The 16,828-nt window shown below is 41.3% G+C and overlaps 1 protein-coding gene across 2 annotated transcripts in view; it reads right to left on the bottom strand.

Annotated features, from left to right (window-relative positions):
- LOC112073123 (follistatin-A) overlaps window positions 1-3,026 on the bottom strand; it is a 20,089-nt gene extending 17,063 nt beyond the window's left edge. For both annotated transcript variants that reach the window (XM_024140474.2, XM_024140475.2), the window contains exons 1-4: window positions 2,829-3,026; window positions 1,228-1,419; window positions 781-999; window positions 23-247 (exon numbers count right to left, since the gene is read on the bottom strand). In XM_024140474.2, the coding sequence (XP_023996242.1) occupies window positions 23-247; window positions 781-999; window positions 1,228-1,419; window positions 2,829-2,922 (730 nt within the window). In that variant the 5' untranslated portion in view covers window positions 2,923-3,026. The remainder of the gene's footprint in view (window positions 1-22; window positions 248-780; window positions 1,000-1,227; window positions 1,420-2,828) is intronic.
- Window positions 3,027-16,828: the final 13,802 nt, after the last annotated feature.

Raw genomic sequence — 16,828 nt, 5'->3', positions numbered from 1 at the left:
GTTCCCAGGAGACAATACTTACTGATGCATCTCCCCTGATATGCTACTCCTATGGATCTGCCCAGGAGACATGTGGCCCTCCTCAGATGGCACGCGCTGGCATAGATGATCCCGTCGTTGCCACACAGGAACTGATCCGGTGACCTCTGTTCAGGGCAGATCCGATTACACATCACACAATATGCGTTATTCGTCTGGTCAACGACGCACGTGGAGCTTCCCGGGCATAACACGTCACGGCAMGTCTCTGTCAGAACAAAAAGTAGTAAAATGAATGCAATGCTTAAATATCTGCAGAGTTAAAAACTAACCATAGCTATATTCAGATGTCTGGTAGACACCTGCTGTGAATCAACCATTACTTAGTGGAACCAAAGAATATGCAATTGACCTTTAAAGGCCACTCACTAAACACACTATTTGGGGCGGCAGGGTAGCCTAGTGGTGAGAGTTTTGGACTAGTAATCGAAAAGGCTGCAAGTTTGAATCCCCGAACTGACAAGGTGCAAATCTGTCCTTCTGTCCCTGAACAAGACAGAACTGTTCACTGTTCCTAGGCCGTCATTGAAAATAAGAATTTCCTCTGCCTAGTTAWAATAAAGGTAAAAAACACTTTGCAAATGGCGCGCTTTCTACGTACTTATGCTCCAATTTTGGAATGCGCCGTGTTTTGCTCATCCCCGGTACTTTATCCAACACCAGACCGAATCCAATTGATTGTTGTATATGAWTAATACGGGCTATGTTCTGCTTTACGCATCGACCTGCTGGTTTACTTACTCTTGCATTTGCCCTGGTACTGCACTTCCAGGTCCAGYTGGACTTTACATTTGGACTTGAGCAACGCACACTCGTCTTTGTACGTCTTTCCATCCGATCCGCAGACAGGTCCTTTCCAAGTGACGTTGGAGCAGTCTGGCGCGCAGACGCAGCGTGGCTTGCTTCTCCTGTTCATCTTGCATCTCTTTCCAGGTCCACAGTCCACGTTGTCGCACGTTTCTGGAGTGGAATAAATGTCGATGTTCTTCAATTATAWTAAATATATGGAGAACAGACATTGTTCAGATGCAATTAGGTTTAACGACAACATGTGTCTAATTTATTTTCACTTACATTTAAACGAAGTTAAACATTGTCTTATGGGACATGCTTTCATTCTAAAACGACGATGTGAKATATTATAATTAGCCATATTTTGTGAGCCATATCATATAAACATCCCTGTACCTTTGCAGGGTATGCAGTTGGGGGCTCCGCCGTTAAAGATCATCCACCGGAACAAGGTGCTGTTGGGTACATCCTCCTCGGTCCATGACGTCCCCAGCCTCCCGCTTCTACAGCACTCCTCTCGGCTCATCCCCGGTACGTAGAGCACCTGACACCTCCCGTTCTTCCCCTGCTGTAACCAGCAGTTACCAGCTGGAAACAAACACAAATTAGCCCAGTCTTTTTAAAGTCTGGCTTACTGACTGACCTGATCCAGACACAACACGTCAGTCAGTCAGACTCACTCTCTCTCCTCTCGCTCGTATTTGGTCCGTTTTTTCCCTCCAATATCATGCAACAGTTTTAACACTTTCTTATTCAGTCACCAATAAATGTTCGATACCGACAGCTGGCCAGTAGGATACAGCATTGAAGAAAATACTGACCTTTAACTCAGATTTTATATTGATTTRATATAGTGTTGAGTTCTCCATGTTCACAGAGCAAACAGTTGAACAATCTAGTTCTATTGCCTATCACATCATGTCACAAGTTATAAAAGTCATCGAAGTACTTCCTCTTGGCCTCGTCCAMGACATAACTGTATTCTTGACAGTTCTTGATTTATCAACGCTCGAACAGTAAAAAACATGAACTTTACGAATACAGTAGTTGTATAAACTTTTGTTACAAATATCTATGAGCATCCCTGGTCTCACAGCACCCGTAGACACGTCGATCATAGCAGTATTTAACGAATATCTTCCAAAACAAGACTTTGCCGAAATACACATAAAGACACTAATAGGTTACAAGTGGTTTTTAACCTTTTTTTTTTTTAAGGGTGCACTTAAATCGCAGGCTACGTTGTTGATATTTATTTCGATGGCAAAAAAGGGACCATTTCTGTTGTACGAGGTCAACTATATGTATCGTTATCAGCACCAACTGTGATTCCTATCAATGTAACAAAAGCTAAAAAAAAAAAAAGAGAGAACTGATCTCCATATGGCAAACATATCGTAAATCCTGTCCTTGCAGATATACAAGTACAAGTTTAGCAATATGTTTAGATAAATTACATTCTTATACGTCAAATAACATGCGGTCACAAATTTCAACCACTAAATCTCTGACTTTCACTCCAATTCTATCTCAGTTTGAGGTAAATGTATTATACAAGGCGCACTGCTATGACACGCAGTTATACTGTTACATTTTCAAACTATTTTATWAACGACTACTATGTTCGTTTTACGGAATGTTATATTGAGAGCTTCCACACCAACAAATCTGTGGGCAAGAAATTAATACCTCACCAAAAATCATACCATGTGGCTCGATTGTGTGGGTTTTCAAAACTATAACAATAATATCCCTTTTAAACTTTCTGGCACCTGTTTGGTTGGCAGTCATTTTCTACACGCTCTGTCTGATAGTAGGAAACTTCAAACCAAATGGAAAGAATGTTGACATGTCCCTTTGAAAAGTGTGGAACTCTGTCAACGTTCCAATTTACACCAGGACGCAGACACAATAGGCTACACTGGTAAAACACGTTAAAAAATTAATAAATATGTAAACAATTTTTATCGAAAGATTTGGAAAAATAAATAACATACCTTGTACTTTTTGATCTTCCATGAAATGACAGAGCCATATCAATAGTAGAAGAATCCCCGGTTGGAGCTGGAGTTTCTGTAGCATCCTGAGCATGGTGCTGGAGACGAAGTGAAGTGAGCAAGGTATCGGSTATTGACACTAYCAGATAAGCGGACAGAGTACATCTGTTTAAAGGTGGCAGTGAGTGCTGAATGAATGTCAGTCTGAGAATGCAGCGTCTCTTTTTAAAATCTATAAGGGGTCATCTGTGGTGGGCGGTCTTCTGGTCGGTAGGGGAGGGGGTGGCGGAAAAGGGAGAGGGAGAAAAGGGATTTTTACATTACACGTAKACTTCTTTCATTATTTAATCAGGTGATTAGTCTCAACTTTCTCTGTCTGATCACAGCAGTTTGATAAATGTACACTTGGTAGCAGATTATTAGTACACTTGCTTAATTGCTGTGGTGTAAATTTAAAAAATGAATAGCAGAGGACCAGTTGGACGTGGATACATTGAGGTCGCAAATAAATTCATTTTCACGAAATACCAAAATCTTAAAAGAATCTATCATGTTTATTAAATGTACTTTAACTGTTTATTTCAATGTGACCTCTTAATCATTTAAATAGGCTACATTTAGTAAATTTATATTTTTTTGCTGATTTATTGATAGTTTATAGGTGTGCTATAGCGATTATAATGATAGTGCTCCTTATATGAGCGGCTACGGCTATAGACTAAATACAAGTATAGGCTTATTAGGCAGCCATAAATGATTTATAATAGCCTCCTAAAACTCTCTCTACTAACACTAGGTGTAATTATAATAGTAATAACACCAGCAGTAGCCTAATTGTAAAGTATTGCTAGGCTAATAGCAATATACCTGTATCCTTATTTAATTCACATATAACAGACAAGTCTATCAAGTGTGTGCGCACCGCCAATTCCCCAAACTTCAAATGACTTGGTGATAACTGATCTTTTTTTTTTTCCATCAACTGCGGATGGAAGGTGTTAATCTTTTAATCAGAGTCCTCTATTGGAATGAATGACCTCTCTCCGTCCCGCATGACAATAATAGATTGCAGTGTACAGGGAGGAACGCTAATATTAGATGAGGCAGTTGTTTGGGTTTCTCTGTCAGGTCAAGCTGATAAATATAACCAACCCTGTTTCCGAAGAGGCTTCAGAGTGAAGGAGAGTATTACATTTCATTGAATGAAATAGTCTCTAGGCTAGACTAGACTAGACCGTCAACTCTCCTCCCCCCCAATGGAACACAGAACGGTCTTTACAGAGGTCCGCGGGCGACCTCTTCTGCAGACCGTCGGCGATACAACTGTCTTGGCAACACAAGTGCAATGAGGGAAGTTTGTGGTTTTGGCATTTGTCCTCTCAAGTTATACTCACATTTACAAGAAAATAGACTATTAATTGTGTAATTACTCGATGTTCTAGGCCTAAGTCTTTTCGCCGAAAAACACCGACACACATTTCATTATTGGAATACTTGACACTGATCGAAATTACATTCATGCGGAGAATTTGGATTGAGGGTCATTTGAGGTATCCAATTAAATATATATTCAAACCACTGAAAAAAAAAACGTAATAATTTTCCAACTAACCTGCCTAACCATACATATTATATTAAGTTTCAGCTGATAATTGACTTCCGGATATCCTAGAAGGCTATAATTTAGTTTGGTCTACTTGATTGGCGAGCGTAACATAACGATGTTATAATAATGGAAATCGATTTAAAGTGTGATTTTGACAACACAACAACTCCTAGAACTTCTAACCATTTATTTCGGTTCACTGAGCTTTTTTTCACACACACGTCTTTCCCAATGAGTCCATCCATCGCTAGTTGGGCAGCCATCTAAGAGCGCAAACGCTTTGCTATGTTGTCCCTAATATGATGTTGAAATCTGGTTGTCAAAAAAAATCGATCACATCTCGGGCAACTATGTCCTTATTTGGTCTCRGCCTAATTATCAGCAGAGCAATTCCAGAAATTGTGCTTTTAGCCTATGTTTGGAATCATTTTTGATGATATAGAAATCACTAATTTAATAAGAAAAAGGAAAAACTATTAACTCCATCACCATCATATGGTATAAGAGTAACCTACAGGACCCGATGTCACAGGAAGGCCAAAAAGATCATCAAGGACAACAACCACCCGAGCCACTGCCTGTTTACCCCATACTATCATTCCAGAAGGCGAGGTCAGTACAGGTGCCATCAAAGCGGGGATCTGAGAGACTGAAAAACAGCTTCTATTCTCAAGGCCATCAGACTGTTAAAATGCCTATCTACTAGCACAGATAAGGTCAATGAAATCATTTCTAGTCACAGTCACTTTAATAAGTCACTTTAAGTCATTGTTTACATATCTTGCATTACTCATCTCATATGTATATTACTTATTCCTATTACTATTCTTACTGTATCTTAGTCATACGTGGCTCCTCCAACATTGCGGGCCTCTCATATATGTTATATATATCTCTACATTCCCTTGGCTTCTTACATGTACATTGTGTTGAAAGTTATGTTTGTGAACATTGTCGATATTACCTGTTAGATTACTGCTGCACTGTCGGGACTAGAAGCACAAGGCATTTCGCTTACCCCCGCAATAACATCTGCCTAAACCGTGTCTATGGACCCAAAACATCTGTTAAAATATGTGTATGAGTGCCAATAACAGATCTGTTAATATAGTGTATATGGACCAATACATCGATGTTAAAATATGTGTCATGGACCAATAACATTCTGTTAAACATGTGTTATGTGTTACCAATAACATCTGTTAAAATACTGACCTGAGTAACATCTGTTAAATATAGGTTGTATTGTGACCATAACATCCTGTTAAAATAGTGTGTATGGACCCATTACATTCTGTTAATATGTATGTGGGATTGACCCATAACATCTGCTTAAGAACACGTTGTACTGTGACCAATACCATGTATTTTGATTTGAACTTTAGTTTTAAAGATGATAGATAAATAAATACAGAAGTTGTAAAAATGTTAGGGTGAAATTAAATTACAGAAGTTGGTAAAATAGTTAGGTTAAATAAATACAGATGTAGGTGGAGTATACCCAAGAAAAAAATGAAAGCATGCTCACAATCTGCGGCGAGAATAAAAAAGTAAAACAGGTGATTGGACTTACGGAGTCAGTGTTTGTAGTCTGACACACACACTGTTCCTTTGAACTGTACTCTCATTAAGGCGATATCTGATAACATTTTTCTTACTTTTGAAAAAAAAAGTAAGAAAAATCTTATAAATTCTTATAAATTTAATGAAACTCTTTCCCCCTGATGAATAAATTATGACTACATCTATGCTGAAATAGTTAATTGTCCCCAGAAAAGGTATCCATAGTGTAATCATATTTCACAGGTTAAACTAGTTTATGGTAAAATAATTCTCATTGCATTTAGTCCAATTCAGTGCATTATAATAAACTGCTGCTGTACAATCCCAGAAAGGACATTACAAACACAATTACATCAACACCTTATCTGAGCTGCTTATCAGTCCAGGACTAGCGGCTTAATCTTTGTCTGGTAAACTGGTTAGGCACATCCACCTCTCAGTTGTCTCACTGTGAGAAACAATATGAGAAATGTCCTTTTTTGATTTGTGTGTCCTGTCTATCCTCTCTGTCCTCTCTGTCCGTCCGTCTGTCTGTTCATCTCATGGCCCGTTCRCCTGAGGTTCCTCGTTGTACTCTGTCCTCTCACGTAGCTGCTGGTACMTCCTCTTGAAGAAGCCAAACTGGAGACAAGGACAAATAAAATAAAATATGTTTTTTTTCAGAAAATGTTAAAGTCAATCTCATTAACTAAAGTTAAAAACATATAAACCAAAAAGGAAATCAAAGACTTTCTTTTAAAAATTCTGATTGTGGCAGAACACAGTAATCAATATCCTCAGTCCTAAGAGGTCCTCGTTTGATCAATATCTCTATTACATCCTATGAAAAAGACATCCTATACACATCACCTATACTGTACATCAGTCCCAGAGTAGACAAGCTGCATTCTAGGATCAGTCCTCCCGTCCATATAGTCACATTCATTATGATCTAGGATCAGGTCCTCCCGTCCATAGAAGTCACATCATTTATGATCCTGGATCAGGTCCCCCGTCCATGTAGTCATATTCTTATGATCTAGATCAGGTCCCCCCGTCATATATCATATTCATAATATCTAGGATCACGGTCCCCCCGTCCATATAGTCATATTCATTATGATCTAGGATCAGGTCCCCCATGTCCATATAGTCACATTCATTATTATCTAGGATCAGGTCCCCATGTCCATATAGTCATATTCATTATTGATCTAGGATCAGGTCCTCCCCTGTCCATATATTCATATTCATTATGATCTAGATCAGGTCCCCGCCCCCTGTCCATATAGTCACATTCATTATGATCTAGGATCAGGTTCCCCTTTCCATATAGTCACATTCATTATGATCTAGGATCAGGTCCCCCCTGTCCATATAGTCACATTCATTATGATCTAGGATCAGGTCTCCCCCCCTGTCCATATAGTCACATTCATTATGATCTAGGATCAGGTCCTCCCCTGTCCATATAGTCATATTCATTATGATCTAGGATCAGGTCCCCCTTTCATATAGTCATATTCATTATGATCTAGGATCAGGTCCCCCCGTCCATATCTCTTAGTTCATTATGATCTAGGATCAGGTCCTCCCCTGTCCATATAGTCATATTCATTATGATCTAGGATCAGTCCCCCATGTTCATATAGTCATATTCATTATGATCTAGGATCAGGTCCCTCCGTCCATATCATCTTATTCATTATGATCTAGGATCAGGTCCTCCCTGTCCATATAGTCACATTCATTATGATCTAGGATCAGGTCCTCCCTGTTTCATAAGTCACATTCATTATGATCTAGGATCAGGTCCCCCCTGTCCATATAGTCTTATTCATTATGATCTAGGATCAGGTCCTCCCTGTCCATATATCATATTCATTATGATCTAGGATCAGGTCCCCCCTGTCCATATAGTCACATTCATTATGATCTAGGATCAGCCCCCCCCTGTCCATACATTCATTAATCTAGATCAGGTCTCCCCTGTCCATATAGTCATATTCATTATGATCTAGGATCAGGTCCCACTGTTCATATAGTCATATTCATTATGATCTAGGATCAGGTCCCCCCGTCCATATCATCTTATTCATTATGATCTAGGATCAGGTCCTCCCCTGTCCAATATAGTCACATTCATTATGATCTAGGATCAGGTCCTCCTGTTCATATGTCACATTCATTATGATCTAGGATCAGGTCCCCCCTGTCCATATAGTCTATTTCATTATGATCTAGGATCAGGTCCTCCCTGTCCATATAGTCATATTCATTATGATCTAGGATCAGGTCCTCCCCTGTCCATATAGTCACATTCATTATGATCTAGGATCAGCCTCCCCTGTCCATACATTCATTATGATCTAGGATCAGGTCCTCCCCTGTCCATATAGTCACATTCATTATGATCTAGGATCAGGTCCTCCCTGTTCATATAGTCACATTCATTATGATCTAGGATCAGGTCCCCCTGTCCATATAGTCTTATTCATTATGATCTAGGATCAGGTCCTCCCTGTCCATATAGTCATATTCATTATGATCTAGATCAGGTCCCCGTCCCATATAGTCACATTCATTATGATCTAGGATCAAGCCCCCCCCCCCCCCCCCTGTCCATACATTCATTATGATAGGATCAGGTCCTCCCCTGTCCATATATCATATTCATTATGATCTAGGATCAGGTCCCCCCTGTCCATATAGTAATATTCATTATGATCAGGATCAGGTCCCCCTGTCCATATAGAATATTCATTATGATCTGGGATCAGGTCCTCCCTGTCATATAGTCACATTCATTATGATCTAGGATCAGGTCTCCCCTGTCCATATAGTCACATTCATTATGATCTAGGGATCAGGTCCCCCTGTCCATATAATCTTATTCATTATGATCTAGGATCAGGTCGCTCCCCGTCATATAGTCACATTCATATGATCTAGGATCAGGTCCCCCCCGTCCATATATCATATTCATTTATGATCTAGGATCAGGTCTCCCCCTTCATATAGTCATATTCATTATGATCTAGATCAGGTCCTCTCGCTCCATATAGTCATATTCATTATGATCTAGGATCAGGTCCCATGTCCATATAGTCATATTCTTATGATCTAGGATCAGGTCCCCCTGTCCAATAGTCAATTCATTATGGAGAGCAAGGAAGTCCCAGTGGGGGTGCAGAATCAGGAGCAGGAGACAGGACAGTACGGCTGGCCCTTGAATGTACACAGAGAGCTAACATTAAATACTTCAACATTCAATAACTTTATTAAAAAGTCTAACCAACATAAATTGTAGATATTCATATTTAAATAGTTAAAGCATTTAATGTGACAACTAAAAACATGTACGACATGAAAATAATGTGCTATTTTATATTGTGTAATGCAGGTAACTGCCAGAATAAAGGAAACACCAACATCAGGTGTTTTAATAGGCGTTGGCCTCCACAATCAGAACAGCTTCAATGCACCTTGACATAGATTCTACAAGTGTCTGAAACTCTATTGGAGGGATGAGTGTCACGACTTCCACCGAAGGTGGCTCCTCTCCTGTTTGGTGGTTGGCGCGTCGTCGTCGCCGGTCTACTACGTGCCACCGATCCATTTCTTTTCGTTTGTGTGTCTGTCTGTATTGTTTACACCTGTGTTTATTAGTTTTTCGGTGGGTATATTTTACCTCGCTGCTGCTAGTCTTTGTGCGGGATTGTTTTCCGGTTACGTTGTAGGGTGCGTGTCTGCACCACAGGGTTTATTTTCTTACGGCAGTTGTTGCCGTTTGGTATTTGAGTTTAGGAGTAGAGGTTTCTCCTCCGTGTGTATGGCTTTCTTCCCTGTGTGTGTGGCAACCTCGTTTTGGGCGTGTTTCAGTCCCATGTGTAGTTGAGTGGGATCAATAAACATCTCTGCCACTGGGACTTCCTTGCTCCTCCTGCTCCTGATTCCTGCACCTCCACTGGGACTTCCTTGCTCTCCTGCTCCTGATTCCTGCACTCCACTGCGACTTCTTGCTCTCGCTGGCTCTGATTCCTGCACCTCCACTGGGACTTCCTTGCTCTCCTGCTCCTGATTCCTGCACCTCCCTGCGACTTCCTTGCTCTCCTGCTCCTGATTCCTGCACCTCACTGCGACTTCCTTGCTCTCCTGCTCCTGATTCCTGCACCTCCACTGGGACTTCCTTGCTCTCCTGCTCCTGATTCCTGGACCCTCACTGGGACTGTCCTTGCTCTCCTGCTCCTGATTCCTGCACCTCCACTGGGACTTCCTTGCTCTCCTGCTCCTGATTCCTGCCTCCACTGGGACTTCCTTGCTCTCTGCTCCTATTCCTGCACCTCCACTGGGACTTCCTTGCTCTCCTGCTCCTGATTCCTGCACCTCCACTGGACTTCCTTGCTCTCCTGCTCCTGATCCTGCACCCCCACTGCGACTTTCGTTGCTCTCCTGCTCCTGATTCCTGCACTCACTGGGATTCCTTGCTCTCCTGCTCCTGATTCCTGCACCTCCACTGGGACTTCCTTGCTCTCCTGCTCCTGATTCCTGACCTCACTGGGACTTCCTTGCTTCCTGCTCCTTTCCTGCACCTCCCTCCTTTAGGAGCCACGTAACAATGAGACACCGTTCTTCCACAAAATTCCATAATTTGGTGTTTTGTTGATGGTGGTGGGAAAACGCAGTCTCAGGCGCCGCTCCAGAATCTCCAATAAGCGTTCAATTGGGTAGAGACTCTGGTGGCTGAGACGGCATGGCATAATGGTTTACATCGTTTTGATGCTCAACAAACCATTCCGTGACACTTGTGCCTGTGGTGGGGGCATTGGGATCCTATGGGGCATTGTCATGCTAGCACAATATGACAGCATTTTTCTACATGACCAAAGCATGATGGGATGTCAATTGCTTAATTAACAGCCCCAGAGATAGGTTATCTAATGTCAAACCAACTTTGCCACGGTCGTACACCAGCTGCTGAAGCTATCGGTGAAGAACGCTGGCTACCATTAGCTAGCCTAGGTGACTTCAATTACAAAGACCTGGTTAGACTGTGGCTACCATTAGCTAGCCTAGGTGACTTCAATTACACAGGACCTGGTTAGACTGTGGCTACTATAGCTAGCCTAGGTGAATCAATTACACAGGAACTGGTTAGACTGTGGCTACAATTAGCTAGCCTAGGTACTTCAATTACACAGGACCTGGTTAGACTGTGGCTACTATTAGCTAGCCTAGGTGACTTCAATACCACAGGACCTGGTTAGACTGTGGCTTACCATCAGCTACTTAGTGACTTCAATTACACAGACCTGTTAGACTGTGGCTACTATTAGCTAGCCTAGGTGAATTCAATTACACAGGAACTGGTGATGACTGTGGCTACAATTAAGCTAGCCTAGGTACTTCAATACACAGGACCTGGTTAGACTGTGGCTACTATTAGCTAGCCTAGGTGACTTCAATTACACAGGACCTGGTTAGACTGTGGCTACTATTAGCTACAAATACTGAATTGACTGAAAGAAAATATAGAATTCAAACGTATAMATWTWTTTTTTTAAGCATTCAATTGATGTTTGCATCTAATCTTAAACGTTCTTAGGTCAAACAACTTATTTTCATTATTGGTCAATTTTTCCTCACCTTCCTTCAAGTCCTCTTTTCTCTGCACTCTTTTGGAGTGGAGGCGGGGTTTGGGGGGATGGGCGTGTTTTTCCTGGTAATAAAAGGTCATGGTGATATGCTTCCAGTAATCTACTTCCTGTTTTTTAGCCATTGGTCCTTCTCCTGTATGTATATACAGTATATACTGAAAAATAAGAAAATGTTGGTCCCATGTTTCTTGAGCTAAAGTAAAAGATCCCATAAATTTACCATACGCACAAATTGTGTGCACAAATTTGTTTACATCCCTGGTAGTGAGCCTTTCTCCTTTGACAAGATAATCCATTCACCTGATAGGTGTGGCATATCAAGAATCTGATTAAACCTCATAACATTACACAGGTTCACCTTGCACTGGGGACAATAAAAGGCCACTGTGAAATGTGCAGTTTTGTCACACAACAAAATGCCACAGATGTCTCAAGTTTTGAGGGAGCGTGCAATTGGCATGCTGACTGCAGGAATGTCCACCAGAGCTGTTGCCAGAAAATGTKATGTTAATTTCTCTACCATAAGCCGCCTCCAATGTCATTTTAGAGAATTTGGCATTAAGTCTAACCGGCCTCACAACTGCAGATCACACGTATAACCACGCCAGCCAAGGACCTCCACATCCGGCATACTCTAATAGTCACTGTCCATGTGAAGTACGTAAAGTTGCCAGACGATGGCAGTATTGGTCTAGGTTTGGTTCGACCTTGACTAGATGAGGGTCTCAGGAGAAAGTTAGATGCATAAGCACTTTTCCCTGCGTGTGTGTGTGTGTGTGTTTGGACACTCCAAGTACAGAGTGTTAGCTTGAGTCTCTTGGACTTCACAGGCACCCGCCGCATTGATCAGAGAACTGAGGGCCTGTCCCCATGGTGTGTGTGTGTGTGTGTGTGTGTTTGTGTTTATGTGAGTGAGTGAGTGAGGCCCATTCTCCTGGTGGTCTGTGTTGAATATCCAGTTTCAGAATAAAACTTAAACTAGCTAAAAATCAATCTGGGTCATCTGTCAGTTCTGCCTGGCAACAGGTCAATATGGTCGGAGAAGCCAAGAAAGCCAATAACACAAGCCAACTTGTAATGGCTGCAATCCGTGTATGTGCTGGACTGTATGCTATACATGAGAAGGACTGGCCATAGTCGGAGTGATAGCCAAGCCAAATTACAACAGTGGCAGCCAACTTCTAAAAACCAACAACGGTACTTTCTTACTTAGTCCTCGCCATCATATGACCACAGCATCTTCTCTGATTTGTGTCTGTCTTTGGCCTCAGCTTTTGCCTTGTCTRAGGTGCCAACAACAGTAGGCAACTTCAAATCAAACCAAAATCAAATGGTATTCATCACATGCTTCACAAACAACAGGTGTAGACTAACAAGTTAACGGCTTACTTGTTGGCCCAACAATGTAGAGAGAGAACATTTTAAAATAATGGAAGATAATAACACAAGGAATAAATACACAATGAGTAAAGATAACTTGGCTATATCCKAGGGGTACAAGTATCGAGGCTATGTACAGGGGTACGAGGTAATTGAGGTAGATATGTACATYTAGYTAAGAGTAAAGTGACAAGGCAACAMGATAGATAATAAATAGTAGCAGCAGTGTACACGCTAAATAGTTAACCATTAGCTACCCGGACACACTATTTAGCAGTCGTATGGCTTGAGGTTAGAAGCTGATTCCAGAGATGTTCCACGGTACATGTGCATGTGGTAGCAGTGAGAACACTCCATGACTTGTGGTGGTTGGGCAATGTTTAGGGTTTTACCGCTGGTATAGAGGTCCTGGATGCAGGAAGCTTGGCCCCAGTGATGTACTGGGCCGTACCCTCACCTCTGTTCGTTCTTTGCACTGACTTCTGAAGGTTTTTAAAGGCCCAATGCTGCCATTTCTATATCAATATAAAATTATTTCTGGGTAAAAAGGTATTTTTCCATTTCATACTAAGGCCAACTTTCCATACGCCACTTTACATACCAACTTACCATAGTACACCGCCAACTTTACCATACCGCACTTTACCATACCGCAATCTACCATACCGCCAACTCTACCATACCGCCAACTTTACCATAAGCCAACTTCATACCCAACTTACCGCCAACTCTACCTAACCGCACAACTCTACCAAACGCAACTCTTACCATACCGCCAACTTCTACATACGATACCGCCAACTCTAACGATACGCGCAACTCTACCATACCGCCAACTCTACCATAAACTGCACAACTCTAACATACCGCAACTTTACATACGCCATGCCAATTTACCATACCGCCACTCTACCATACATCCCTAGCGCAACTTACCATATCCGCCAATCTACATACGCCAACTCTACCATACCGCCAACTCTACCATACCGCCAACTTTACATACTGCAATTACCATACAACGCCAACTTTACCATACTGTCAACATTACCATATTACAATCAACTTTAACATTCCGTACCATACAGTCAACCTTACCATACCGTCAACTTTACCATAGCGTCAACTTTACAATACAATTAAATTTACCACACTGCAACATTACCACACCATCAACATTACAATTCCATCAGCTTTACCATACAGTCAACTTTACATAGTCATCTTTAAAATACAGTCACTTTACATACAGTCAACTTTACCATATCATTTCATAGCAGTCATCTTTACAATACAGTCAACTTTACCATACAGTCAACTTTACCATACAGTCATCTTTACCATACAGTCATCTTTACATACAGTCACTTTACCATACAGGTCAAACTTTACCATACAGCAACTTTACCATACAGTCATCTTTACCATACAGTCAACTTCTTTACCATACAGATCATCCTTTACCATACAGTCATCTTTACATCACAGTCATCTTCATACAGTCAATTTACCATACCATCTACCATGCACTCTACATAAACGCCAACTCTACCATAACCGCCAACTCTACCATACCGCCAACTCTACATACCGCCAACTCTACCATAACCGCCACTTTACCAATACCCTGCAACTCTACATACCGCCAACTTTACGCAACGCCAACTCTACATACCGCCAATTTACACGGCAACTTTACATACCAACTTACATACCGCAATTTACCATTCGCACTTTACCATCGCCAACTTTACCATAGCACATACGCAACTCTACATCCTGCAACTTTACCATACGCCAACTTTACATACGCCAACTCTACCAATACCGCAACTTTACATACGGCCAACTCTACCATACCGCGCAACTTTACCATACCGCCAACTTTACCATACACGCCAACTCTACCATAGCCGCAACTCTACATACTGCCAACTCTACCATAAGTCATCTTTACGATACAGTCAACTTTACCATACAGTCAACTTTACATACCAGTTATTTATAAATACAGGTCAACTTACATACTGCCATACTTTCCATACACACTTACCATACAGTCAACTTTTTACCTTACCGTCAACTTTACCATACAGTCAACTTTACCATACAGTCAACTTTACCACACAGTCAACTTTACCACAAGTCAACTTTACACACAGTCAATCCAATAACTACATACTGCCACTCTAACCATATCTGGCACTCTCTACCATACTGCCAACTCTACCATACTGCCAACCCTACCATACTGCCAACTCTACCATACCGCCAACTCTACCATACCGCCAACTTTACCATACCGTCAACTTTACCATACAGTCAACTTTACAATTCCTTACCATACAGTCAACTTTACCACACTGCCAACTTTACCATACCGTCAACCGCACTGGTTCTTGACACAACGCACATCCAACCCGGAAGCCAGCCGCTCCAATGTGTCGGGCCCAGTGTTTCGGAGGACGCATGGATCTTGACCTTCTTGACCTTCGCCTCTCCCGAGTTGCAGCGATGAGACAAGACTGTAACTACCAATTGGGGTAAAAAAAAATCTTTACAATAATGTCAACTTTACCATACTGTCAATTTTACCAAACTGGTATCTTTACCATACTGTCAATTTTACCATACTGTCAATTTTACCATACTGCCAACATTACCATACTGCCAACTTTACCATACTGTCAATTTTACCATACCGTCAACATTACCATACTGCCAACATTACCATACTGCCAACTTTACAATACTTTTCTTTAAGTCTGAAAGGTACTGCCGGTGTCAAAGCCAGAACTTGTTTTTCCGCAAAAACAACCTAGTAAACGTTTGGGTAAAGTTTTGCCTACGGTTTAGTACGAAACATGAGCCATAATGCTGAGGCAACATTGACACGCACTTCTCTCTTAAACTCTTGACAGTTGCTAGGCAGCACCACATTACTGTCCTCCTGGCAGTTCGGGATCTTTGCGAGGCGTGACCCTTCGCCCATCTCTTTGCGTAGCCCACCACTAAGCATGCACTGTTTTCTTTAAGCTTAACTGGATGGAACCGTGATGAATTACCACGGGGGTAAACATCACTGAATGACAAAACGTGTTGGAATAAAGTAGGCTAATGCAATGGAAGGCATGTATCAAACTGTTGCTTACTAAAACTCCAAAGTCATCCAATCTTTGCAATACATTTTAAGCAATAGCCTACCCGTGTGTGGTCAATTTGTTAAGATCAGCATCGTTTTGATTGGGGCAGTGTTCATCTTTTGTTTTGAGGCAACTGTCACATTTTTTGTGAATAACTGAATCTCTGTTTGATATTGGTTCGGCTACACTTAGGTTGGGGGAAATGTTAGTTATGTTGAGGTGAGTGCTCCTCCTGATCATCTTGTCTAGTTGATTCATTTAAATAGAACATTTTGTCATGTTATGTAGTTTATTTAACAAGTGAATTATTTTGATCTTCACTCACGGTCATTTAGTAGCCTAGGCCTCCTCCCTACCAAAGACTGTGACTTCACTGACTTGTCTGATAATCAATCAATGTGATTGTGTTTCACTGAACTCCATCTGTTTGGTTAATTGGTTTCTGTCTGGCAATCGGAGGTGGTATACCTCATCTATTTGTTGGCTCCTCTATCACTGATTAGAAACATTCATGCTATAATGTAGTCTAAATCAAGTGTCCAGCTACCGCTGATAGAAACATTTAGCATGCTATGATGTAGTTTAAATCAAGTGTTAATCTATCACTCATCAGAGACATTTAGCATGCTATAATGTAGCCTTAATCAAGGGTAGGCCTATTAATTTACTCGG

This window comes from Salvelinus sp. IW2-2015, unplaced genomic scaffold (genome assembly GCF_002910315.2).
Source record: "Salvelinus sp. IW2-2015 unplaced genomic scaffold, ASM291031v2 Un_scaffold2156, whole genome shotgun sequence".
Classification (NCBI taxonomy): domain Eukaryota; kingdom Metazoa; phylum Chordata; class Actinopteri; order Salmoniformes; family Salmonidae; genus Salvelinus; species Salvelinus sp. IW2-2015.
The sequence above is the reverse complement of the archived record's forward strand: the minus strand, read 5'-3'. Positions and strand labels throughout refer to the sequence as shown.